At 44.1% G+C, this 27,894-nt stretch overlaps 1 protein-coding gene across 1 annotated transcript; it reads right to left on the reverse strand.

Moving 5' to 3' along the window:
- Nucleotide 1: 1 nt before the first annotated feature.
- Nucleotides 2–27,894, reverse strand: LOC307097410 (TPA-induced transmembrane protein). The gene is made up of 6 exons (XM_079767435.1): nucleotides 27,665–27,894; nucleotides 21,121–21,250; nucleotides 13,170–13,297; nucleotides 8,758–8,828; nucleotides 6,124–6,305; nucleotides 2–1,439 (listed from the first exon to the last, which is right to left on the reverse strand). Exons 1-6 carry the CDS (start codon nucleotides 27,800–27,802, stop codon nucleotides 1,435–1,437), a joined length of 654 nt encoding a protein of 217 aa, XP_079623561.1. The 5' UTR covers nucleotides 27,803–27,894; the 3' UTR covers nucleotides 2–1,434.

A 27,894-nucleotide genomic window follows, 5' to 3' on the forward strand; every position in this document is an offset into this window, starting at 1 on the left:
ACAGAGGGCAAAAATAATTTATTGTAAATATTTTTAAATCCTTTTCCATGAAAAGTCTTCATTATTTTCTAAAAAGTACAAATACATTAAAGCTTACACTTGACATGTAAAAAATAAAGAGGAAGAAGGATAATTCACCTGTTTTGCTAGTTTGCGGAACTATCCTCAAAATGAGACAACGTTACAATAAATGCATCTTCTAGTTCAATAAGAAGGAAAGTTTTCACATTATCCAGAGTCCTGGGTCCTAAAGAGCTTAAGGCAAATCTACCTGAGACAAGACTCAGACACACCCCCACACACAGCTGCCCCCATACTAACTTCCACCTAAGGTCAACCTAACTGAGATATTAGGCTAAAGAGCTCTCATTCCAGGACCACAAACTCTTTCTCCTGGAAAATTCCCAGCAATTTCCCCGAGAAAACAAATATTCTGATCCCTCATGACAGGCAAATTTCCGAGCCAGTTACCAATATTCTCCCACCCTGTTAAATGAACTGGCGTTAAGCTTATAACAGTTTGTTTCAGAGAGTGGTTCTTCCTGTTTCAAAACCATCTTTCATCAGATCTACAATCAAAGCCTGAAGACACTGAGTCCTACTAGAAGGCCATAACACTGGACCATGAAAAGCCAGTGTGTAATAGTTCTAGCAGACGGTGAGGGTTCTTAATGATTCCCTGATGGAAGGTTGTGAAAAGATACATGGGAAAACTCTCCAAAATGAGAGCAGAGTGTTCAAAACTCACAGGGAATCATGTTTTTAAGAGAGGTGTTCAGGAGTCACAGGAACAATGAGGAGATGCAAAATAATTTTAAAAGAACATTTCCTTTCTGCAGCTACTGAGAACACGGTGACACTGGATGATGTGCCTACAGCTGGTTTGATAAGAAATGCAGCTACAGGTCATGAAGGTAGACACATGACCATGCTGCTCTGGTCTTAAATGCCCTCGCTATCCTCACAGGCTTGCTTAGAGGTAGATTAAATATAATGTTGAGTGGGAGGGGGATTTCAGTGAGCCCCTGGCTCAGTTCTCCCTCACCTTGCTGCCGCCTCTCCAACAGCCCAGGCTGGCGGGATCCTGCCCAAAAGTCTACCCCAGCACTAAAGAGAAAGTGTTCACATGGAGGTGGGGACAGGTAGCGCTTCAAGAATAGCAGTGACCTCACTCCGCAAGGTCCACCCAGCTACCCCGTCACCCCTGCCCCATCTGGTTTCCTGCCTCTACCACCAGTGGAACCAGGGCGGCTCCTGCTGTTTTGCTGGAGGTCCTTCTGTGCACAATCAGGAGAAAAAGGACCATGCCTAGCCCTCTCATCATTTCAAATTCTTCCAGTTAATTCACAGTATGTTTTCCGTAAATTAGAATGCATTATCTTCATCCCATAGCTCAGGGAACACTGCTTCAGACACAGACCGGCCTCTACCACTTCACTCTGAAAAGAAAATACAAACAAAAGACGCTAAGTGCTTAAGAATTATGATTAATTTAAACACCCATAGTTTCATTTGACTTTATTTGGTTTGAATATATACTTGTATAAAATTGGAATATAGTAAATTCCTAACAGGAAATTTCCTCTTCAGTCAACACACACACAAACACAAACACTGAGTCCTTTCCAAAAGGCAAATACCACATTGTTCGCTCATTTGTTTGGGTATAATTCATGAAAAATAACATTTGATGAGGCCTTTTGGATACTGAGGACATTTTAACATTCAGTCCTTTTTCATGATCTCACTATAAAAATACCTCTAAATTTTCAGGGTTTTTTTAAAGGTGCTCAGTGTGTCATGAGAAATCCAGATGAGGGAAATGGTGTGAGCCGGCCTGGCTAAGGGGGTGGTGCCCACGCAAGGACCTGGGACACTACATAGAAAGCCCTTCATGCTCCACCACAGGCTTCTCACAGTTGACTGGGGGCTGGGTAGTTCTCTGTAGCAGAGAGCACTGTAAGAATCCCTGACCTCACCACTAGATATTCATAACCAACATACAATCTCAATAGTGACAACTAAAAATGTCTCCAGACAGCCCTGCCTGGTGTGGCTCAGCTGGTTGGGAGTCGTCCGTGCACCCAAAGGTTGCTGATTGGTTCTCAGTCAGGGCACATGCCCAGATTGTGGGCTTGATCCCCGGTAGGAAGTATGCAGGAGGCAGTCGATATTCAATGTTGTGCTCTCACATCAATGTTTCTCTCTCCCCCTCCCCTCCTTTCTCTCTAAAAATCAATAAACTATTCTTAAAATAAAATAATATAAAATAAAATAAAATAAAATAAATGTCTCCAGCCATTGCCAAATATCCCTGGAGGGAGGGGAGGAGGGTGCAAAATTGCCCTCAATGAGGATTAGTGCTCTTTGCCTAAACTCTTCCAATTTTCTGGAGAATCTATGAAAAGCCAAAATGGTTTCCCTTGATGTCCCAGGGATAGGATTCACTCTGGCTCCTCTGCCAGGAACCAGCTCATCAGTTTACCCCCCAAAACCTGCAAACCCGATTCACTGTCCTCACTGCCTGGAGCCCCGTCCTCTCCACCCTCTCAGAAACCCGGATTTGCCTCTGTTGCCCTCAGTCTACCAACTGACTCCTTCACATGTGAGAAACCTGTGCAAAATAACTAACCCAGATCCAAAATAGATACTGGAGTCCCAATGAAGCCACTGTTTTACATTTGCAAAACAGACTTCTACTCCTTAGACTGGGACCCCACCCGTACATAATGTGAACAAGCTCAAAGACAGGGGAGGGAAGGGTTGATCCATTTTAAAAAATGCCTTTCCCCTTGAGGGTATTATGCTTAAGTGAAATAAGTCAGACAAAGACTGTATGGCCTCGCTTCATGTGGAATCTAAAATAAAATTAAAAAAAGAAAGAAAAAGAAACTCATAGCAAAAGAAAGCAGATTGTCAGTTCAGTGGGGGATAATTTGGGTGAAGGCGGTTAAAAAGGACAAACTTCCTGTTATAAGATAAGTAAGTACTGGAGTGTAATGTACAGCATGATGACGTAGTTCACACTGCTGTATGGTACATGTGAAAGTTCTAAGAGGGTAGATCCTAAAAGTTCTTGTCACAAGGAAAAAGTTTCTCATTGTTAAAAAGAAAGCAACAGACTCAAAATGAAGTCACTTCCACTAAGCCCCACCAAGACTTACCGCCTCAGAAAAAGGCTGAAAACCAATCAGCCTGGAGTTTCCTCGTCAGCAAGAGTGAGGTCACCTGCCTGATAAAACCCCCTGTCTTTCCGTGAGGGAAGGTCAGCTTGCCCAAAGCCCATTCTTTTCATTTCCTTGCCCCGCCCTTTTTCTGCTTAAAAAAACTTTCTATTTCTTACAATGGCTCTGAGCACCTCTCTGCTTACTAGATGGGCTGCTTCCAGATCCATGAATCATCCAATAAAGCCATTTAGATCTCTAAGTTTACTCAGTTGCATTTTTGTTCCTTTACAGTAACCGTATGAGATGACCGGTATAAACTGAACTTATTGTGAAATATGTGTCAAGTCAATTCTAATAAAATTATATATATATATATATATATATATATATATATATATATATATATATATATTTTAAATCCTTTCTGATTATTATAGTAAGGAAAGTTTTTATTTTTTATAAGGCATTAAAATATGCCTGAAGCTAGGTCAAATAGTCATTGTATTTCCAAATCAGAAAATGAGAAATACGCACAAAATATCCCAGAAACCCAAATTAGAGCCTAATTTAAAGTTCTGACTCTAAAGTACACACATATGAACCCAAAAGGAACCACAGACTGGCCTCGGAGAGTCCTTGAAATCCCTGAAATTGTAAAATGTCGTGTAGGGGGAGGAGTTGTGTGCCTTTTATTCTGGGGAGAAGGTACTTGGTTGCCCTCATCCTCTAAGCCTTAGAGTCTAAGGGGTATACAAACCCAAAAATGTTAAGAATCTCTGCTCTTTGAAGAATTAAAACATTATCTTTATGAAAAACTAGTTGCCCCGCTCATCACAGGCATGGGGGTAACCCGCCAAGCCCCTGGATCATGTGAGCATGGGGAACTGACTTAAGCACCCACAGGGTTTCACTTGGTCCCTCCCAGGAGCCTCGCCTATCCCCGCCACAGCCATCTCTTCTCTTTCCTTAGAGTTTACCTCTCACTTGTTCTCTCTCTTGCCCTACCTGCCTTCTCTTGTCTTTTTCTTTCCTCACTTCCCAAATGGTCACTGTCCACCCTTCCATTTGAGAGGGGCCTGATAGCCATAGTTCTGAAAATATTTAATGGCTGAAATGCTGCTCAGGCATGCTATGGGAAATGGATGTGGGGTCACCGGATTCCCCAGAAGAAATGATTGAGAGAAAAAGGACAATCTCCTGGGGAGCAGAAACTGGCTGGCATACATGGCATCCCTGGGGCCAGAGGCAGAGGCCGACTGGGAAATGTCTCTGAGGCTTTTCGGCTGAGCTGTCCTCTGGCCTCTAAATCAACAACACCTCACCCCCCCCCCCCCCCTTTATCATACTCCTAACCTCACAATCCTCTGAAGCCTTTCTCACACACCTCCCCCCTCCCTCACCTACATTTCCTACATTTGGAAAGAGCTGGTAACCACAGTATGTGCAGAGAGGGCTCAGAAAATCAAGGCCAGTCACCACAGCAGGCGGCCACCGCACCTCATGCAGAGTAGATTTCCCGCCCCCCCCCCCCCTCACCTCTACACAGGAGGGGCCCAGGTTTCTTTCTTTCGAAAATTCTTGTAGAGGGTGCATAACCCCTCCACTCCACACATGTATGCTGTCTGCCTGGCCCACAGACACACTTTATTTATCCAGATGCTCTGTGAGGAAACCATTTATGAGACTTTCCCAGTGAACTGAAATTTGGCCTTCTGAATGTCATTGTTTCTGTTTATTGTGTGTGTGTGGGAGGGGGGCGGGTATAAAAAGTTTTAAGAACTGCTTGCTAAAACTTTCTGCGTTCTTAGGCCGAGATTAATCTACTTCACCTTCAGCCATCATGCTAAGTGCCCACTGTCATGCTGAAGTCCCACGAGTGCTTTATAACCTCTCTGTTCCACTCGCCTGACACTGGGCTGCTGGCACCGTGCCTGGTGCTACACGTCTTCTTCTATTTGCCTTTTCATTCTTTCCACTAGTATTTACTGCTAATGTGCAGAGAGTGTTTCTAATGGATGGTCCATGAGAAAATGAGACACCCAAGATTGTTTGTTGGCCTCTGGGGCTAAGGAGAGCTAGTGCATCTCTAAGGGAGGACTCGGAAGGAAGTGAGGAGAGATGGAGAGAAAGGCCAGAGCTTCAGTAGATACATGGAAGGACATGTCAACGCTGTGGCCATTCCACCTCCCCACCTTCCTTTTGCCAAGTCTTGTCAGAAAAGTTATCCTGATAAGCGGGGTATAGTCTATGCTTATTAAACAACATCAGTTTCCCTGTTTTGTTCTTAGTTTTAAAAGTAGATGAGTAGATTTATTATGCTTTTCTAAGGAAATAGGTCAATTTGCCTTTTTATACCTCTTTATTAATTTCTTAATGAACTCAGTCGCCTTCAACAGAAGAAGAGATAAGTTGCCAAGTGAGATAATATTTCAATGATTGAGCTATATTGTCTATTTCAAACTGTTTAACACTTACTTCTCTTATGAAACCATGGTGTTTCCATGAAGAGTATAGTCACAACTCAAAGATACTGTGCTTTGGGTTCCAGACCACCATAATAAAGAGAGAATCACAATAGAGCAAATAAAAATATTTTTGCAAGTAAAGGGTCTTGCCTCCAATTTGTAAAAAAAATTCAACATCCGTGAAGCACAATAAAGTAAAGCACAATGAAATGAGATATGTCTGTACTAATGACATTATGAAGTGGAGTATGGGGCTTAGCATGTGTGTGAACTACAACAAGGAAACTTTCAGCAATCCTCATCTTTATAGTTTACTAGTAATTACTTTTTCCATGATTTTTCCCCAACTACTCAGTCTGGAGGACAGGGACTGTGTAACCTCCACAGAACATGGAACATCACCTGCACAGAAATCAACCCGAAACCTCTGTCCCCAGTCTGGTTCACTTGTTTACCATCCCAACTCTGTCCTCTTGACGTGCTGGACTTACTGTAGAGCAACAGGGACTCCGGATCAAGCCCCAGAGTCTCACAGCCAGACAGCTTCTGGTCATGGAAATCCTGTAGCAAAATGCCCAGCACCAACTCCTCACTCATCATATACTTCATAAAACCGTCATCTTCCGACGGGACCCCAAACTGCAGGTGGTAGGTTATTGTGGCATTTTCCTCTCTGAAAGGCAAATTAAACAGAGAAAGTCAAATGGAACAGAATCGCACTGCAAGTCTGGAAACTGGTTTTAGCAATAACATTTCTTCTTTTAGTTCCTCATGCTCTTCCAAGTACAAAATAGCAAAGGGTGTGCTGTCCTGGAAGAATCCTCTTCCACGGGCCTTCCACAGAATATTCCGGTGACCCTCCCCCCCTCCTCCCCCTTAGAACACAGCCCCTGAGAGTCCATGGAGAGAGGCCACTGAAGGGAGAGATGGGACCCAGCGACTGTCAAGGAAGAGCCCGGGGCCCACTGTCTGCCCCAGCTCCAGTCTTTGACCCCCCAGGCAGGCCAGGAAAGCCCTGTTCTCCTCCTGTATTCCCTTCTGCATGTGCTCACACAGCACCCCTTTCCCTGCCCCAACAAGTGCAGGTTAGTCAGAGCAATTTGTTTCAGCCATTTCATTAGTGTTTAAGGTAGGGCCCAAAGCTCCCTGCCTTCAGGGGTGCAGCATTCCTGGGTTCCAACCACCCGAGTCCTGTACCATACACCTCCCTGCTTTGACCCCAAACTAAGAAACTTGTTCTGTCCCATTTCCACCCCTGAGGCTGCCAGCGATATGCTCTCAAGAAGGGGACCTAAGGAATTTTTCCCATTATCAAAATAAAAATAATCACAGGGCTATTCTCAGTTAATGAGTAGATTATATTATCTGTTAAATGCTACTTCAACGTTTAGGTTTTCCACAATTATCCTATTACTTTCAAGATGACCCAGATTAAGAGCAAGCAATAAAATAATTAAAAGGTAGCCACATCTGAGACTCTCGCCCTAGGGCGTTTTATAGACAGGCCAGTTCCAAAAGTGAGTGCTGCCCCTATTAAGGAAAAGCAAAGAGCTCCCTCTTGTGGCCAGAGGTCACCTTAACATTAACGTGGCTGACAAGTTTATACAAACAGCCAAGAAATGTGCCAAACCCTGTGGTTTAAGTGAATGACAGTCAGACTCTGGGGAAACAGTTTCAAGGACGCCACTACAGGCAGGCTGGAAACTGTCCTTTCAAACTCTAAGCCAGCAACTCTAGTTTACAGGTACTCCCTGTGCTTTACCTTCTAGTTATCGCTAAGGATGGTCACATATTGACTCACAGCCAGCCTGTGCGCCCATGAGCAAAGGGTTGGCTTATGGAAAGGACTAGAGGCTGGCTTTCATAAGACCAGACCAGATGCTGAATGAGAGCTTTGGTCCCATTGTCATTCTACCAAGTCAGTCTTGGGGTGAATGTACACATGGCTGAATTCTGAGGGGAGAAGAGGGATTTTCAGGGAAGCAGAGAACGTTGTGGGCTTTGCCTCATCTGCCCACCACCTGAGTGGGTCCAGCAGCGGATAAACCAATGGGCATTTCCCAGGTTTTCATTGAGGGGGGCTGGGACTGAGGTCAGGATTTGTGTCTACACAAATGTCTGCAGGCCTGTGGCTGTCTCCTGCTCACAGGCAGCAACTGCGGCTTTGGAGGCAATGGCTTTTGTTCCTCAATTCAACACTGCTGAAACTCTGCCTAGATATTAAAAAATGTTTCCCAGACAGAATTTCTTTATCTAAAATACCAAAACGCTTGGGTTTTTCTTTCCAATAACTTTTAAAGGCAGATCCTGTAACAGTAAGTCTTCAGACTTTGAGCCATGTTTCACTCCTTTTTCTGATGAGTTTTTCCCGGTGTCAACCCCAAGCCATTATACAATCCCACGACCTTTAAGCCATAATAGGAGACTGGATTCTTGGAAAAGCCCTTCAGTCTAGGTGGCTCTCAACTCTGGCTCAGTCTTTGAGTTGCAAATTGGGGCAAGTGCAGGGAGGAAAGCATGTTAGGCCTAATTATGCATTTCTCCATTTTCTATTGGTGTTTTAATACCAAAGGTTTATGATTAAAATGAGAAATGTCAAAGGCCTTTGATGATCACATTCCAGGGATATCTTAGGAATAGTAGATGATAAAGCTTAGTCAGGTAAATTTTATCCTACAATACAAAAGGATAATCAAATGACTTCTCTATATACATATGCCCTTTACTTTCCCTGTAGTAGTATATGTCTTTATATTTTTAATATTACACAAGGAACATGGACTCCTATATTACTTGTGTTCCTCAAAATCACAAGTCAAACATGGCTTCTATCTTTTGCATCACATCACTATCTGAGATCTATTTCTATTTCTACCCTTAGCTCATTTACGCATTCTCTGTTAAACAGGAATGGTGTGCCTGAGACTGGCTTTTCCTCTCTTCTGTGTGACCTTGTTAAGTTACCTAATTAATCTGGGCTTCACTTTTCTCCTTTGTAAAATAAGGGAGTTGAGCCCAGCACTGACACTCTACAATTCTATTGTTGGCTCTCTTTGTGCTTTGTGACTTGGGAGGTCCTTCTAGGTAAATGGTGGTGTAGTTTTCCAGATTCTCCACATTCTTACCTGAAGTCCATTATTTCCACTGAAGTAAAATAACGATTCAGAGATGGGGATGAGCTGTACGCGTCTGTGAGCTGAAACAAACGGGAACACGTAAAATAACCACACACATGACTGCTGGATCTTATTGCCTATCACCTGACAAAGCAAAAGTACTCCTAGACAAAGGGGATTCACCGCTAGCTAGAAACTAACTTATCCAGAGACTCTGGGTCAAGAAGCAGACAGAGGTGGGCCTAGCACCAACTGAAAATCAAGTTCACACTCACGAAAAAGAATCTCATTTGATAAGGATCATGTGATCAGGCTGGGATTTTCAACATCTCCTATGTATTGCACTGACACTTTGTGGCCTTAATGAAGAGAGTGGTCTGCAGCCTGCGTCCACCCAGACCCCACAGAACACGGGCAGGAGAGAACAGGGCAGTGGCTGGGGAGACGGCAGAGCAGGCCACTCAGGGCCTGGCGCATCACTGGACAAGGGCTTTACTCCTTTCTTGAGAGCTTCATTGTAAGAAGAAACAGCCATGCTAAGCCACAGGTAGGGCACTTTCCCTGGAAAATGGGACCAACTGGGGCTGGTGTGTAATTGCAAAGATAATGGAGTTCTTATTTTATGCATGAAATATTGCCATCCCCAAAAATGACACCTATGTTCCCACTACCCAGGTTTCTTTGCTTCACATTTTACCACATCTAGTTCAGCCTTTCACTCTAAGAGACAGAACAAACTAAGCTACTCTTCTTACACACAATTCCTCTCTCGCCTAGTGCTAGCCATTGTCCTAAAGAGGGCATGTCTCCTTCTCATGCATGTTTTTTATAAATGTAATACATCCTGGTGCAATCAGTGCTACATAATTTAATTTGTGTTTTGTTAAAATAAAATATGCACCATAATCTACACAATCTTCTATGACTTCGTTTTTCTTTTCACTCGAAATTATGTTTGAGATTCACCCATAATGGTACATCTACATGAAGGCCTTTCACTCTAACTCCTAACTCCTGCACAGATTTCACTAAATTGTTGCACCAACTTTCCCATTTACATACAAACTACACTGAAGTTATCACCCTTGAATATCTCTGCGCCTCTCTTCTTGCACATATGAGAAGAACTGCCAAGAAATGGAGTCTTGCAATCTTGCCAAATTGCTCTTCATCTTACTCTTCTCCCAGGAAGGTAGAAATGATCCATTTCCCACAGCCCTGCTGGTACTTAGTGTTACCATTTTTTTAGATTTTTTGCCAGTTTGAAGAGTATAACATTGTGCTTTACATTGTTTTAAATTGCTGTAAGCAAATTCTATCCATTGCTCTTGTGCATCTAGGCATCTTGGTTAACAGACCTTTGAAATGCCAGGAGTATTCCTCTTTTTCAGATCCACAAGGGAGCATATAATCTTGTTAACTATTCTGTAATTCAATCACAGAGATTTCCCTGCCTTGCTTTCTCACACCTTCATGTAATCTTCCTTATGTTCCCTCCTTAATTCCCATGGTGTAAAAGAAACCACCAGTCATTCTTGAGAGCATTTGAGATTTTGTGTCCTGCCATGATATCAGTTTGCTCAAATAAACTCATAAAAATTATCTAAGAATTTGGACATTCTCATGTTGACACTTTCCTTCCAACCTTCTCTATTCCCACCCTCTCTTACTCCCTTCTTTCCTTTGTTAATCTTAAAGACCTAGCACAGTGTTTTGTACATAGTAGGCTTTCAGAAAAAATTCAAGATAAAATTTTAAGAGATGGAGTGGTATACTAGATCACTTTTAGTGTCCACTGGAAGGTTCTCTTAGGTGGCATAGTCCCCTGCTATAATTAGGACATATTTATATATTTGGGAGCTGTTAACCACACTATCTACTTTGGGCCAAAAACCCCCCCAGAAAAACGGGAGGGTGGGGGCGAGAGGTGCTCCTCACTCCTTGTTCTGGGGCCTCCCATACTGTGCCTATGAGGCTGGGTGCAGACTGAGCTAGGAGCCTAGTGAGCTGATTATCAGAGTCAGGCTTAGTAGCTAATTAAAAAACAGCTTCCAGAATACTGTAAGAGAAATACTCTCTCCTAGTTTATCATAGGTGCCATGCTAACTCCTGCCTCCAGCACATGCACATAGCTAGCGGGCTGACTTTAGCAGAGAAATGGCCCCAACCCTAAGACAACACTCAGGTGGTGAGATATGACAAGGGGCTAGGAAAACTGTGTTCACAAACGCAAGACAATAAAGCAAAAGAGAGGACATAGCATTCCAATATACACTCCCACTTACTTCCTTCTCCAGAAACTTTTGGAAGCTGGCCTAATGGAAGAAAGGGAGATTCTCGACCTGACAATAAATTAATGATATCTCCAAGTTCCTCATTTTTTATCCTGAACATATTTGAGTAGGAAGCCATGGGGGGAGGAGGGGACAGGAATCTTTTCACTTCACTGCACCTTACTTTTATCATCTGCAAATCAGATAACTTTTAAAAAATATTTTATAAGGTTATTTCTATGCATCTCATATGCACCTGTGGGTACACAGGGAGAACTCAGTGATTCTCATTGATTAGAGAAGAAACCGGCTCAGAGGCCTGCGACGTTGGCCCAGAAAGCACCCTCAGTTCCTTTGCCACTACACAGTGATAAGCCGAAAACTCCCAGAGTTTGCTCATGTCTGCTCTGTGTGAGAGCTATGGGTCTCAGGTGAATGATTAACATCCATTGCCCTTTGACATAGAGAGTGCAGCCTGTAACAGGTGACATGTGTGGTTGCCGATTCATTTCATTTCTGCTCATCAAATGCAAACCCTCAATTTAAAAAGCAACCAAGAGGAAAGGAGCAAGAGGCTCTTCACTCTGCAGCTTGCTCCGGAAGCAGCTGGAAGGAAGGGAGGAAAAGGGCGCTGCAGAGGAGATATAAGCCAGGAAAAGGAGGAGGAAGGGAAACCCAGATAATCTTCCCAGAGCACAAACTCCTGTGATCAAAGCAGCCATCGAGGTTATCCCCTGGGGACTCAGAGCTGACTCAGGGGCGACTGAGATGGAAGCGCCTCCTTCAGGAGCTTTGGTCGGAGTCAAATGGAAGCCAAATGAAGAGGACTCGCCCCGTTCAACCTATCGCTGCAAAGAAGAGGGTAAGGGACAGCAGGCTGGCCTTGCTTGGATTTTCCTATCGAAACCTTTTGGGTCTGGCTGTGAACCACCCTGTCTTTGACAGGATGACCAGGATTGCCCCAACCAACCCTCCTGGTCAGGCTGCAGAGCACCCGTATTTCACAGAGGGCTCATTCTCCTGAACTTCCCACCCCATAAATCATGCCACATTCACCCACAGGGCCACATTCACACTCTCCCTCACTCCCACACCCAACCAGCCAGTAAGTCTTATTGAATGAGAAGACCTCTTAAGTCTCACTTGAATCTTCCTTCTTCCCCCTGACATCACCCTAGTTCAAGGCCCCCTGTTTCATCTGGCCTACCACAATGCTTCTACCTTACTCTACTGCAGTGTTTTTTCACCATTACACAGAAAGGTGAAAATGAAAGTTGACCCTGTCAACCTCCAGATTAAAATCTTTTAGTGCTTTCCCCAAGAGTAGGAAAACCACCTTTCCTGCTCAGCTTCACCTCTGCAAGTCCCACCACATAGCATGTGGAGGCCACAGTACACTGCTGTGCAGACCCTCATCCCAAGAATCTCCTCCTTAAGGAGGCCTTCCAAGTCTCCATCTCCACCTCAGTAGTCTAAATGCTCCCCCCCGCCACTTTGTGGTTGTAAAACACCCTATATGCAACTCGACAATAGAATATATCACACCGTTTTGTACTATCTAGTTGCTTCCCCTACTTGGGCTGTGAGCCCCCACTAACAGCACAGAGGTTGTGGCCCTGGCACTTGACATACGGTCTAGCACAGTGGTCGGCAAACCGCGGCTCATGAGCTACATGCGACCGACACCCCCACTTTTTCTAATGCACTTCTTCAAAATAGACTCGCCCCAGCCGAAAACCAACTTCTGCGTATGGGCCACGAAGTTTCAATCGCACTGTACTTGCGCGCCTACACGTGGTATTTTGTGGAAGTGCCACACTCAAGGGGCCAATGAGCCGCATGTGGCTCACGAGCCGCGGTTTGCCGACCACTGGTCTAGCACGTCATAGACCCTCAGTGAAGCTACAATTAAATCAAATGTAAGAGCAGAGTGAAGAAACAAAACTATCCTCCCTCCAACTGGAGGCCAGCTCTTCCCTCTGGTTTTGCATGACAGAAAGTCCATTTATAAGTGTCTATTTCTGCCAAAATTCAGACCAAAAATATCCAAGCTTGAAGCTGCTTACTCTGCGGCTCTATGCCTACTGTTGTAGCAGAATCCATATTCTAATGTTTGAACTCAGTAAACAATGCATAAGGTCCCATTACCCTTTTCGTGAGCAGGTGAGGCAATTCCTCTTCAGTAACACACTCCTCTGGAATCTTTAGCATGACCAAGAATGTTTTATTTGATGTTAACTCAAGTATTTCACTTTCATCTTCATCGATGTAAGTTACTAAAAAGAGTGGAGGATGGAAAGAAAAGGTAAAAAACACATATGCATAAAGTAATAAACTTATTCATTGGTTGCTACACTTTAAAGACAAACAAAACAAAACAAGGAGCACTAGTCAAGGATAAAGCCAGGCAAGAGTAAGCAAGTATGAACAGAAATGCTTTCCCCTCTTGGTCAAACCAAATAAAGACAGGGTCTTCCCTCCATCATGCTAAACATGTTATTTGTTTGTTTTATGCCATAGGGATCTCAGCTTCCATTGAACACAGACTGAGGGAAAGGACAAAGGGCCAGTGGGATGGAGTGGGAAGAACGTGAATTTTTTTTTGTTAAACGGAACCTGCAGCTTAGCTATGTGCATAGGTGTCAAGGCAGATGCTGGGGGACAGCCAGGACAGGGGGACGAACAATGGGTGATAGGGAAAGGGAATGACCAAAGGAATCATCATGGACCAGAACAGAGGGGGACTTGAATGTGAGCACGTGAGCCCATGTCTTGAAATCTCCCAGGGAGACATGGGCATAAAGTCATCACTCCAGAATACATCTCACAGGATAGGAATGTTGACACGCTCTGTTTGCAGAAGAGAAACCAAACTGCACTCAGCCCCGGGGTGAACAGGACAATGAGTTCTGTGTGGCTGCTTGTGCTCTAATGACTGAGCTAACTGATTTTTATGCAGTCAGAGCCAAAGGAAAAGCACACAAAGTCAGGAGCCAGGAGCTTAGAAGCTGGGACTCACGGTGCTAATTATGATCCTAATTCTGCCTCAGCCTCACCACCTGAGCCCACGCACAGACCACCTCTCTGACCCTGAGAAAGGTGTAGGTGGGTGGAACTTGCCATAGACGTTTTTCTCAATTCCCAAGCTTTAAAAATAACATAATCAGGCTCTTTTACTGGACTTAGAAAAGACCCCAGTGGAACCAATTCAGTGTTTCTGATGGGAGGGCGGGTGAAAAGAAGGAAGAATTCTGGGACTTACTCCCTGAGACAGTCTGGTAAGGTGAGACATGAGGAGCAAGGGAATGTGCAGAGAAGAGCTGACAGAGCAGCTGAGACTGCCAGCTTAGAAAGGCCCAGCTACGCAAGGCTGGTGCGCTGGCCTCTGGGAACTTAGGTTTCAGAAAGGTTCCCACCATTCCCTGATAAGTGTGGCTCACTGTGCCTCAACTCTTTGTACAAACAATGCAGCTTACGATGAACATCTTTCCTTTGGGAAGTCTGGAATGTTAATAGGGCCAGGCAGAGGCTGCCTATGTGACCAACCCCAATAAAACCCTGGCACTGAGTCTCAAATGAACTTCCCTAATGGAAAGACTTCACAGCTTGTGACACAACGCATTGTAAGAGGAATGAAGTGTGTCCTGTGGGACTGCACCAGGAGAGGACTCTTGGACACTTGCTTCTCCTGCATTTCACTTTATATCTTTTTGCTGTAATAAATCATAGTCATTTCCACAACTACATGCTGAGTCCTGTGAGTCCTCCCAGCACTCACTGAATCTAGTGGTAGATCTTGGGGACCCCAAACACAGGAAATACCCATGCATCTTTATTTATTGTAAGTCATTCATTACATTATTTTGTCTGACAATAGCAGAAAACTTGCAATGTACAGGAATCTGTAGCAAAGCAAGATATTGATAAATTCTGTAATAAAAAGGGGTTTATACATTGGGATCTTAATGAAAAGGTCATTTGTATCCTGCTTATGTTGTTTGCTACTGTCATTGGTTATTTGTCTTCATTCTTTTGTTGTTGTTATTGCTGTTAACATATCGAAAGCCATTCCCCATGTGTTTGAAATTCCTTGCAAAGATTATTTTAATAGCTGCATAATGTTCATAACTGGCTTGCTCATTTTCTTACATCTTTTAGTGTTTTCAGATTTCCACTGCTATAAATAATGCTGTAGTGGATATCTTTGAGCTCTATACCCACCGTGCACATTTCCAAAGGAGCTATCAGTGCCTGGGAAAGCACTGGGGTAGATACAGAATTCACATAACTGCTGAACTCAAGGGCCCTGAGAAGAGATGCCATCTGAAAAGACATCTCCAATATTAATAGTTCTAATGACATATATTTAACTTGTATCATTGAATAGTGAATCTGTCCCAAGACCTGGCTAAATAGATGTTAGTTAAAATAACAACAATAGCAATAGTTTTACGCAGTCAGCAAAGCTTGTATGTTACTAATGAGACTTCATCTGGGCAGCACCTTCCATGTAGAGAAAACTATGTATGGTTTTTTTTAAAAAAAAAAAAGCTTAAAACATATAAAATACAATTGTAGGTACACAAAACCAGCTCTTTGGTTAGAATATTAGAAATGAGGCAGTAGAGAGGTGCCTGCAGGAGGTAATGGAGCTTGTTAAATGTCTCCCAGGAAGGAGGTGGAGGTAAATTGGGTGGTGACGGATCAGATGAAAGGGAACCAAGAAAGAATGGAGGCAGAGAGGCCAGTAGATTGGGAGAGAGAGATTTTGATTGACAGCAGTGGGAAGTGCAAGGAAGGGAGGAAGGGAGGAAAGGAGGGAGGAAGGAAGGAAGGAAGGAAAAGAGGGAAGGAGGGAGGGAGGAAGGGAGGAAGGAAGGGAGGAAGGGAGGAAGGAAGGGAGGAAGGAAGAAAGGAGGGAGGGAGGGAGGGAGGGAGAGAGGGAGGGAGGGAGGGAGGGAGGGAGGAAGGAAGGAAGGAAGGAAGGAAGGAAGGAAGGAAGGAAGGAAGGAAGGAAGGAAGGAAGGAAGGAAGGAAGAGAATTAAGGAGGGAAGCAAAGAGGAAGGAAGGAAAGAGAAAACCCAGGATAGTGGGAATAGAGTTGACTTTAAAGTTAACCAGACTTAGTTTGAATCCCAGCTCAGCTATTTATTAGCCATGTGATCTAACCAAGTCATTTAAATGAACTTTGAAGCAGTTTCTGGAACAGAAACATCAACATATACATTGTAGGTGATGGTAAAGATGCAAACCAACACTCATAAAGTATGAAGCATGGTGCCTTGCAGTAACTGGGTAGTCAATGATGAAAGTTGCTATCAAGACACTACTAAGAAATGATTGACAAAACTTGGTCATTACCTAGATATGGATGAGAAGAAGAAATAAAAAATGTTCCAAAATATCAAGTAACAGGAAGAATAGTGGCTACTATGTACAGCATTATGTACAGACACAAGGCTAACATATATTTCCTTATGCAATCCTCAAATCACCCTATGAGTTAAACATTAATGTTTTCATTTTAAAATAAAGACATTGAGCACTGGTCAGTTTGTCTAGTGTCTGTCGGTACACCAGAAAGGTCATGAGTTTGATTCCAGATCAGGGGTACATACCTGGTTTGCAAGTTAATGACAATTGGGGCATTTGAGGGAGGCAACCAATCCATGTGTCTCTCCCACCTCTCTCTCTCTCTCTCTTTCTCTCTCTGTTCCCCCCCCCCCCGGCCCCCGCTCCACTGTCTCTAAAATTCAATGGGGAAAATATCCTAGGGTGAGGATTAATAAAAAAAAAATTAAAACAAAGACATTGAGGCTTAGAGAAAAGGCATATTTGTTCAGGTCGACTGAGCTAGTAAATAGTAGGGTTGAGTACATTTGCAGACTCAGATTCAGAATCACTTATATTTTACTAATGTGGAAACTGAGGCCTAGTGGGTTGAAGAATTAGCCTAAATTTAGACAAATGCATGGTGGGCTCCTCAAGGGAAAGAATGAAGAATGTGAAAAGTAAGACAGCTGAATACAAGCCTCAGGCACCACATGTGAAGGCCAAAGGCAGGAAGAGCAGGAGACCTAAAGCCCAGGAGTTCTGCAGACCCAGAAGAGTACAACACAGCTAACAGAGCTGAAGGATGCAAATAGGTCAGGGGATGGGAGAGAGGCCATTCATCGGGTTTCATGATCAAACAATTGTGGTGACCTTGGGAAGAACAATTTGGAGCCAAAGGATACAAGTGGTCTAGGAATGCACAGGAGTCAAATCTGAATGCAGACCACTCTTTCTAGAAGTTTGCCAATGAAATAATAGAAAAAACACCCAAGTGAAGTGAGAAGATTCTGGTGGAAGATTGCTTTGAAGGAGAGATGGTGCTAGCACATTTGAAGAGGCCCACGTTGAGAAGAGCCTGAGGAAGCTTAGAGAGAAATAGATGATTCTGAAGGTCCACAGGTCAGAACCAGCTGGCAAGGATTCTAAGGAGAACACAGGTGAAGGGGTCAGTCTTGGGAAGGTGGATAAATCTATGCAACTTGAGGGAAAGAGGAACAGGTGAAAATGCCAAGAAATTTCAAAGTATTAGACCTGCTATCATGGTCCTACCTCCAAGGACCTTGGTACTCGGAGTTTTCTAATGCTGTCTCTTGGGATTTTCCCATGAGTCATCCAACACCAGGGAGCATTGTCAAGACCTTGTAATATCATAAAATGGAGCTCTTTTTCCCAACTCACAGGCAAAATAAATCCACTCAGTACAGCATCACTTGGAAAGTCCCCGCTTATTTGTTGGTTCCATAGCATCCCTACTCACTGAAAAGCCTGGATGTTAGAGAGCACAGGGGTCAGCTAGAAATCCACAATGCAGTGGGGTATCACATAAGGATCCCTAGAGAATTAAATCTGAGCACCTTTAAATCATATTTCTAAGCATCCATTTACTTGTCACAGTTTGGTTTTCATAACATTTTAAATATTTTGCCCAAACCAAGAAAAGTTTCATTAGAAAGGTATTACTCGGCATCTCTCTCCTCCCTGGTTGGGGAAAATTAGTCGAGAAAGTAGAACCCTTGAGAATGCTTAACTGATTCTCCAAATTATCCAGAAAGAAGATGACTTAGAGAGAGGGGAAGTTTGTTGTTTTTTTTGGGTTTTGGTTTTTGGTTTTGTGTGTGTGTGTGTGTGTGTGTGTGTGTGTGTGTGTGTGTGTGTGTGTTTCCCCCTTTACTCTTCACACCAAGGAATTGCTCATTCCTTAGGGAGAAGGAGAGAATCCATTACTAACCTTTTCCCTAAAGACCTGTGAATTCAATAAGATTTCTGGGCCCTGCTCATAACACTTTTTATTTAAAATGATCTCATTGTCTACAGTGAGCCTGTGAGCGTGCTATCTCCTCTTTTGCAGTGTGCACGCAGCCCCGGCTCCGCACCTTAGGCTGAGCCATGACCCTGAATTTACCATTACTTCAATGGCGTGCCACAGGTAGAGTGGCAGGAGAGCCCACCCCAGATGCAGACAATAAGGGGTGCACCATTTGCAGAGAGTCAATAATAAAACCACCCTAGATAGGTTGCTCTGCTGGCATTCTTAACAATGTCAGTGACAAGATCCACCTCCCCACCCAGCGCCTCACCCTCGGTACTCCATTGTCTCTTCCCCAACTAGCTACCCTTTGGGTTCTGGGATGTGTGTACTGTCTGTCCCTTGCTGTGTCCACTCCAACTCCATAGTTACTAACACCTCTGCCACCGAGCCTCACTCTGAGAACTACAGAGCCCTAAGACATGAGATTACGGAGTTGAGAGGAAGGGAAGGGAGAGGAGAATGGCAAATGTAGTTCGCGGTGAACCTCACTTCTTATTGAACCTGGATGAACCCAGGTACAGCTTTTGTCTCTGTCCAGACAATGCCCTTTTCCCAGACAGCAGCATTTTGCACAGAATGCTCAGAAGTTCTACAAGTATTTGATTCCTATCAAAGGGCTTGGCAATTAGGCAATGGCTGATCTTTGCAGATTGTCACCCCAGAGTGCCCACAGAGCTGCTTAGGGAGAGGCTGAGACTCACAAAGGGGAGCCCTGTCCCACCCCTTTGCACCTACTGCACCTCCACTGTCTATCCTGATTCTCCCACAGGCCCAAACCCCTGAGGTGCCAAGTAAAATAAAAGTATTTATCTGATTTTAAAAAATAGCACAAGTTTGAAAATCTCTCTTACAGCATTAACATTTTAAGAATACAATTTTCTAAAATAGAAAATGAAGTTTGCACTACAAGTGTTACAAAGGTCTTCCCAAATACCATCCTGTGAACTTGGATGTCCTCTGAGAAACTGCTGAGGGAACTAGAACCCCTTCCTCTGCAGATTGCTCTTTATGAGCTGCAGGGACTAGATAACTTTTGGGAACGGAAGACAGCTCGTGAGTCTTGCACTTTAGAATCCCGGATGTTGAACACCTAGCTCTGTTGCATCAACCTTCGTTTTGGGCCCCGGATGCCAACAGACAAATCCACCCCAGATGCCAACAGACAAATCCGTCAACTTTTAGGATGGCATCAGCTAATTGTGATAGGACAAGGCTACGTGACTCAACTACAGTTTCCACATCCACACGTGGGAGTTGATGGGAAGAGGGAGTATCAATGCTCACACAAAAACAATTGTCCTCAGCATGATGGAAGAGGTGTAACACCTCTTATTAACTTCTCCCCACCTCAAAACCAGCCTATGGCCTCCAAGAATGATCTATCCCACCTCAACAATGTCCTAAGTAAGTAAACATGGTCCTAAGTAAGTAAACACTGCTGTCAATGTGAGGTTGGCACATGTTATCAATGTTTTCCTATTCCTTCAGGGGCCATACAACTTTGGGAAAGGATCTGAAGGGATTGGGAGGGGGGAGAGCTGGAGGTGAATGGCAAATGCAGTTCCTGAGAAGAATTCCCAGGACCCCTCCAGAGAGACCCAGGGGTTCTCCTCTTGCACTCATCCTCTGACCAGGTTTGCTGTGGAGAGCCTGACTCAACCCCAATCCTCACGGGACTGAATCGCCCTCAAGAGTATCCCACCTCAGAGAGTTCCCTCCCGCTACAATCGCTCACACATATAACTAAAAACAGTTTTCTTCTGTCCTGTTTTGAATTGAAATGATTGCCCACTCGAGGGTGCTATTTTTATGCATCATAAAAACCTTAATACTGATAATCATAAAAAATTGGACACTACCTACAAGACTTTAAAATGGTGTGGAAGACTACCGATGCAGTCATTTAAAAAAAGAAGCTTCTAAACTTATTGTGGTAATCATGTCACAATGTATATAAATATTGAATAATGATGTTGTACACCTGAAACTAATAGATGTGATATGTCAATTATACTTTAACTTAAAAGTTTTTTTAAATGTTCATAAATAATTTTTAATAAATTGGAAAAATTATCTCAAAATACATTAGAATCTTAAAGGGTAGGCCACAAGACTACAAAGAAAAATCTGATCTCACATTATTTTTTATATTCATGATAAATAATTTTAAAATGAGATAATTATGTGAAACATACAGTTAGCATCATGTTTTTGTTTTGTACATACATACAACATAAATACAATACAGTTATGTCCAAAATAAGCTCAAATAATGACAGCTTACAGGTACACAGTTCTATCAAGTTTTTAAAATTTTCAAATACACTATTCATTATTTTATCATGATAATCATAAACCAGCTATATAAGGTGAAGTACAATAACTATTTTTACTAAAGAAACTATAAGAAATTGGGCAACCAAATAGGTTTAGAGATACAAAAATATATCTATTAGTGTTTAAATAAGTTAAAAATGTAAGAAATCTTCAAGATCCAATTGGCAAAGTTTAAAGTAAAACAGTGGTTTCCATACTTCTTCTGGAGCTTATAAAATAAACAACAAAACAAGAATTATGTATTTCTCCCACCCATATAACATATTCCACACCAGTTTTAAATTCAAATTATAAATAATGAAATAGCAATGAGTACATATACCATTTCAGTGTAAGTCATAAGCATTAAACAAGTTTTCTTAAAATGTGTCAATTTAGTCACGTGTAAATCCTCTTACCTCCAATAAGACATAAGCTTATGATGATCACTACAATGAAACCTAGGAAAATAAAGGCGATGGCCATCCACAGTTTACACTTCCCAAACAAAGTCCTATTACAGGAGCTCCAAGGGCTTTTCTGGTTAGCCTGGAAAGCAGAGGGAGACTGTGACTTAGTCTTTTGGTTTCAACAAGCATGTTTGAATACTTAATATGGGCCAGTGACACAGAAGTGAAGCTAGTGGGATTCTGACCTCACGGGGCTACAGTCTACTGAATCAAGTTTACAAAGGGGTAGAATGGAACTTCACAGAAAAGTTAGCAAAAAATGCCCTAGGGACTCTGAGGGGGGGCAACCTACAGGATGTTGAAGGGTGGACAGAAAAGTATTTCAAAGCCACAAAAGAGCATCCCTGGTGTTGGTTCATAAAGGAAGTGGCCAAGAGCCTCAGCTGATTGATTTCTAGGTTTCAGGGGCAAGCAATGAGAGTTAAAATTAGAAAGAGTGAAAGGCTGAAGAATATTTGAGAGGGATCTGAATGCCGCCAGAGCAGTTTGTACTTAATTGGGGTGTACTGGGGATCTGTTGCAGATTCTGGAACACAAAGCTGAATGAAAGATTCAAAAGAGGTGATGTATAGTTTAGAGTGGACACACCAAGAAAAAGCTAAAAGGTTACCGCTGTGACCCAGACTCTATGTAATAAGGGCATGAGAAGGGAAATGAAGGGGAGGATGGAAGAGACACCAGGAAATAAAGCTGTAACGGGCATAGTGAGGCACAGTGTGGGGTCAAGTAAAATAATTACAGCCAATACCACTTCCCTTCATCCTAACAGCCCTGCAAGGGAGGCTTTAGCCCACTTCAAAGATGCAGCTCAGAGAGACTGGTCAGGACGAATCCCTGCTGAGTGTCACTGCACAGCTGGTGTGCTCTCCCTTTCGTCCACAGCCGCCCTGTGTCACTGTGCAGAGCTCCAGGTTATGAACAAGCCAGGCTCCTCCGCTCCCAGCACTGCCACCTGCCCCTAAAAGGTCCCCTGACTCTTCTCCCACTGGGCCGTTCAGTAATTCCCACATGGACACCATGGGAAACAATGGAATATCATGGGGAAAAGTGTGTTTCTGCATCAGAATCCCACTTACACCACTTAAAGTCCGGTGACCATCAGCAAGCTACTAAAACTTCCAGCCCCAATGTCCCCAACTGTAAAACATAAATAATAAATCTATTTTTAGGGGATGTTGTAAAAACTAGAAACCATGTACATGAAGCACTTGCTAACAAACCTTAGGACCTGAATCAATGGGCATAATCATGACTGCGTGTCCCGCTGCCCCACCAGCAGCAGCAGCGCTTCCAGAGGCTCGCTCTCGAAGTGACTGACACCTTGTTCAGATCTCTCCCATCAGGATTTTGGTGGTGGCCATCAGAAAAGGACACTGTCTGTCCACTATAGTTCACACGTTCTCAATGAGTGGCTCCCAAGCCTGGCTGCACATCAGAATCACCTGATGAGGAATTTAAACTACACAGACCTAGGCCCTACCTGGGCCTAGGGGACCAGGGTGTAGGAAGGCGGGGGCGTGCTCCAGCTTATGATTTTCACCCTCCCAAAGTGAGCCAACTGTTTTGCCAGGGTTGAGACCTCTGCTCTGAAGCCGCCCCCACTCCTCAGGGGCCAGGCCAGATCTCTCCTGGTGGAGGCCTCCCCACCACCGCACCCATGGAGAGATGCCCCAGTCCACGAGCTGTCCACGCAGCTCACCTGCCGCTGCCCTGTCTGGTTTCATGTTCAAATATAAACAGATACTGGCCTTATCTTCCTAGGTAAAGTGAAACCACATGGAGGGAAGGGTGGCTCTTAAACTTCCCTGTTTTTGCGTCCCACTCCTGTGCCTCATACAGGTAACAGGCACTTCATAGTGTTGCTGAGTTACAGAGGGCTCCAAAAATGTTAAGAATGTTATCTTGAGAATTTCTAGAGTGGAGGTCACACTTTGGAGCACCCAAGTGCACTCCACGCTGGCTCTACAGATCAAGGGTGAGGGAGCAATAGATGCCCTGGGACTATCTGAACAGATGGAAACCCTCTGGGGGTGTTTCTGGAGTCCAGGGACAAAGCCACATCTCATCTCCACCCGAAGGCGGAGAACTGCTCCAAAGTCACCAAAGGCAAGGGCTCAATAAGGCCCGTGGGGGGGGGGGGGGGGGGACGTCCCAGTGCAAGGAACCTTTAACTGTTCAGGACACAAAAACATAGCTTCCTGTTTACAGAGCCCCCAGACATGGGCCAGCCGGGACCACAAAGATGAGAGCAGAATGGTCCCGAGTCTCAAGTGAGTCACAGAATGTGCATCAGCGCGCCTCTGTGATTTCTTGCCCCTTCACTTGTGCTGTCCCTTAGAGGCGGTAAACCTAGAACCCTGGTGGTTTGAGACCACAGTTCTGTGACTTCCTGGGAGAAGTCAGCTCAGAATTATACAGCCCTCGTCTGTAGGAAACGCCTCTTCTGTCCAGCCCAAAGCTTCCATCCCACAGCCTGGCCCCGAACCTGTCTGTCATCAGCCCTACGGCAGAGCCCACTACCCCTTGCGTGACTAATCTTCACAGACTTAAAGTCAATATAAAACAGTCTGTTAGCCACTCCTGACCCGACACTAGAGTGCAGTGCTTCCCAGCTGTCTGTTCTTTAGAACTAACCCAGGAACTAGTATTTTTCACAGGTGTCCCCAGGAGAGCCCCCTGTGCCCTGAGGGTGGACAGTCTCCGATGTAGAAGGTGTGCACTACCTGTGCTATCGAGTCTCCCCTCAAACCCCGATCACGGAGATGCACCGCCTCCTTCACTGGCTTCCTCGTCCAAATTTTAGGCCATGAGGAGAGGCCACAGGCAGGTTCTTCTGCAAGGTGCCTTGGAGATTTTTGCAAACTGCATCTTACATTCTACGATGGCACTAAATGGCTGAAGAATGTGTGTGGTTTTCCTCTGAACATTCCCCAGACATTCACATCCCTCCTCAGATAAGAATCCAAACACATGACACAGAGTCCTTCAATAATGGCTAGGCTACCTATTTCCTGGGTACAAAAATCTTTTCTTCTCTGGCTGAGTCAGAGCCAGATATTGCATAGATCTAGGGACATCTAGCATGCAGGAAACTGAATTTTATGATCTTCATTGTGGGATTTAATCCACTTGTTGATCCAAGCACAAAGGAGCCAGTTGATTCTTGTCCTAAATTCTGAACCACTCATTGCAATGGGGCTAATTTTCAGGTAGCCTGTTTATATAAAGTCTTGCCTGCCTCAAAATGATCAATTACTGGATTATTATTATTATGATGATGATGTTTTTATTTCTTAAAATGTCTCTGGGACTTGTATTTGGAAACAGGTCAGAGCTTCTGGAATGAGCCATAAAAAAAAACAGTCTCACTCCATTACCCATAATTTCTTTTTCATTTTTGACCCAACCATATTGCCATGTTTACAGTGCAGGCAGACAAAGTGAAGTTCAGTGACTTATATTCCTTTCCCTCTAGCCCCAAACCCAGAACAAGAAAGGGAAATACGTTGTCTCCACCACCTTTGATACTCTCTCAGCTCAACCTAGAAAAATAGCCATTAGATGGAATGTCTTCTTCCCAATTATCTAAAGCTGTTCCCTACTTCTCACCCCTCTGCCCATCCACCTGCAACTCCATCATTCCAAATATGCTCCCCAATTCTTAAATAAACTTCTGTAAATTTATGAACTGACCGAAATAAGGAATATAGAACTTAAGTTGTTACACATAAATGAGTACAACTCATATATTGTATTTACATATTTAAATTATATGTTGGTATATATCTAGCTGTGTAAAACAAATCAACAAAAATAGCATAGGTTTGGGACCTAAAAAACCTGAGTTCAAATCTCAGAGCCACCACTGAGTGAACTTGAGTCTCAAGTTCTTCACTCAGTTCCTTCATCTGTCAAAGCAAAAGACATACTCACATTTGCCTCTTAAGTTTGTTGTGATAATTAAACACATTTATGTATGATAAGTATTTGGCACATGATAGGTACAAAACATATGGTTAATAAAAATGCATGGACTTGAGTTTACATTTAAAAAATTGGAGCCTGGCCAGTGTGTCAATGTTTGAGCATCAATATATAAACCAGAAGGTCACAATTTGATTCCCAGTGAGGGTACATGCTCAATGATTCTCTCTCATCATTGAGTTTCTCTCTCTCTCTCTCTCTCTCTCTCTCTCTCTCTCTCTCTCTCTCCCTCTCCCCCCCCCCTCTCTCTCTCCCCTTCCTCTCTGAAATCAATAAAAATATATTTTTAAAAAATTGGAAATCCTAACATATAGTTTAAGAAGACCACACACAAAATTCTTAAAAGTCTGAATCTTGTGCTTGTGCTACCCAACACTTTAAAGAACTCTATGTTAATTAATTTTTCAATTTAAAATACACGTCAACCTTATTCTATAGAACCAAAGAGAAAGATTAGATAAGGGTTTTTTTTCTATTTTTTTCCCTTTATAAAAAGTTTTTTGTTTTGTTTTTTCCCATTCGTGCATTTCTAGAATGTCCTCCAAGTGCTCATGTAACCCCCTCACCTTCATGCCATTATGTCACTCACCACTAGTTTCCCATTTGGTAACCTACAAAGTAAATTCACAAGGAAGTCTAGGATATCTGTGTATACCTGAGTCCGGAGGAATTTTCTAGTACAGCGATTTCAACCTCTGTGCTACAGCAGGCACACAGGTGTGCTGCAAAAATTTTGAAAACATGAAATATCTGATTATTTAGTCAGGGGCACTGACTTCTTTTCCCTTAGATGGTCAAATTAAAAATTGACAATAGCCAACACAACAATAGCCATCTGGTGTGAATAAATCAAAATTATACTTTTTTTTGTTAGATTGGCATATATATATATATATATATATATATATATATATATATATATGTGTGTGTGTGTGTGTGTGTGTGTGTGTGTGTGTGTGTGCTATAGAATCTTAGTAACTAGTTTATGTGTGTCATGAGATAAAAAAAAGGTTGAAAATTACTGAATTACAACATGAAAGAGCAATCTGTATTAGGGAGGTGCTAAACAATTCTAAAATACTGATACAGCATACCCTACATATGCTTGGCATTTTCTTCCACTCCACTGTTTTCACCAAGGCATGGCCAGGCCTGGGGAGAAGCCGGGTTAGCCACATTACATGACCATCCCTGGAGAGCTGGGAAAACAGACCTCAGCGCCTTGCCCCAGGACACATCCTTCAGCTGTGAAGCAGTCGCCAGAACTCAGATCTCTGGATTCAGTCCCAAACCATGAAGTCTTTGGATTGTCCTGGGTCCATTTACCATGAGGCAAGTATTCCCAGTTCCCATTCCTGACACTTCCTTGGAGGACTGACCCAGCATGCCCACAGCTGTGGCCACTTGCACAGGATTAAACCATCTTCCTCCAACTTCCCTTCTCCAGCGGTGCTCAACTAAAAGGCACCAAATTACTCTTCAAGGTACCTCTAGGCAACTGTAAAAGCCGACTTTACCGTATTTCCAGGGATCAGTGTGGAAGCTAAAACAATGCTTTCACCGTTTGAATGTCCTGCTTATCCCTGAAATCAACAGTTGGGCAGCCAGAGTGGGAGTGGGGGAGCAGAGAAGGAATACCCGGATGGAACCATGTGCCTGGGGAGTTCCACGTAGCCAGTAAAACTCAAGCGAGTCTTAAGGTTAATCACGAGGTACACGGCTGGGAATTCCAAGTCTCTGCTGTTTTACAAGCGTTTGATGAGAATGAATAATGTTCCCCTCACAGCGAGGGCTGAATCAGAGGAGTTCAGCCAAAACATTGCCAAGGACTTTCTTGGAGACTGAAATAAAGCCGAAGCAAATGAGGCGCAGTCTAATTCTTTGGGACAAAACCTTTTAAATTATTTTCCTTCCACTGAGCAGGGCAAGTTTATACTCCACCTCCAACTCCTAGCCCTTTTTGTTCTTGATGCTTTCTCCACGCTCCCATCTCTCTTGCTGTGAAATCAAGTGGCCGCACTGAGGAAGGCTAGCAGGTAGGGGCTGTGCGCCAGGCTGGGTGGGCGGTGGGTAAGAGGACTGGGAGAAAGCAGCAAGGTAGGAACGAGGGAATCTAGGAGGTTCTGGAGAAAAGGAGAAGACGCCATCTATCGCTCTAGTTCTCTCTATTTGAGAAAAAAACACTAAAAGTTACAGGACTTTTTTGAAAACCATCTCTTTCCCTGGGGATTCTCTCTCGGAAGAGAGGAGCCGCACACCTCCTAGGTGGGATTCTTCAAAGTTCCGTGGGGACCAGGGGGCTGCGAGGGGCCAGGGCAGGCTCGGGCTGGAGCGCATTCCGGGGTCCAGCCCACTGAGGGCTTCCCATCGCACACCCCCCGCACCCAGGGTCGGCGGCACCGGGGGAGCGGGCTGGAAACCCGACACAGAGGAGCCGGGCTCGGGTCCTGGCGGGGAGCCCGGATCCCAGCGCGCTCGGGCGAGGTCGCGGGCGCCAGGGAGACCTTACCGGGGCTGGACGGGGCTCCTCGGCCGAAAAGGGGACGACCTGAGCGGCTCCATTGAGAGGCGTCTGCTCGTCCGGCTGCCCCTCGAGCACCGAGAGCTCCAGCTGGTCTCCGGGCGACGGGGGCCTGGCCCCTTCCATGGACGGCAGAGGAGGACGAAGCCCGCGGGAAGCAGGCGGCACACACCCCACCCCAGGGTGCAGAGTCCAAAGCTGCCTCCCGGGTGGCTCGC

The sequence above is a fragment of the Cnephaeus nilssonii genome (genome assembly GCF_951640355.1).
Source record: "Cnephaeus nilssonii genome assembly, chromosome: 3".
NCBI classification, from domain to species: domain Eukaryota; kingdom Metazoa; phylum Chordata; class Mammalia; order Chiroptera; family Vespertilionidae; genus Cnephaeus; species Cnephaeus nilssonii.

Bases quoted from the DNA above. Each gene is read 5' to 3' on its own strand.
- LOC307097410 (XM_079767435.1), bottom strand. From the start codon at position 27,802: ATGGAAGGGGCCAGGCCCCCGTCGCCCGGAGACCAGCTGGAGCTCTCG. The intron at 13,298-21,120 runs GTAAGAGGATTT...CACTCTTTTTAG, and splicing joins AAGCTTATGTCTTATTGGAG to TAACTTACATCGATGAAGAT. The intron at 6,306-8,757 runs GTAAGAATGTGG...TTTGCCTTTCAG, and splicing joins GTGGAAATAATGGACTTCAG to AGAGGAAAATGCCACAATAA.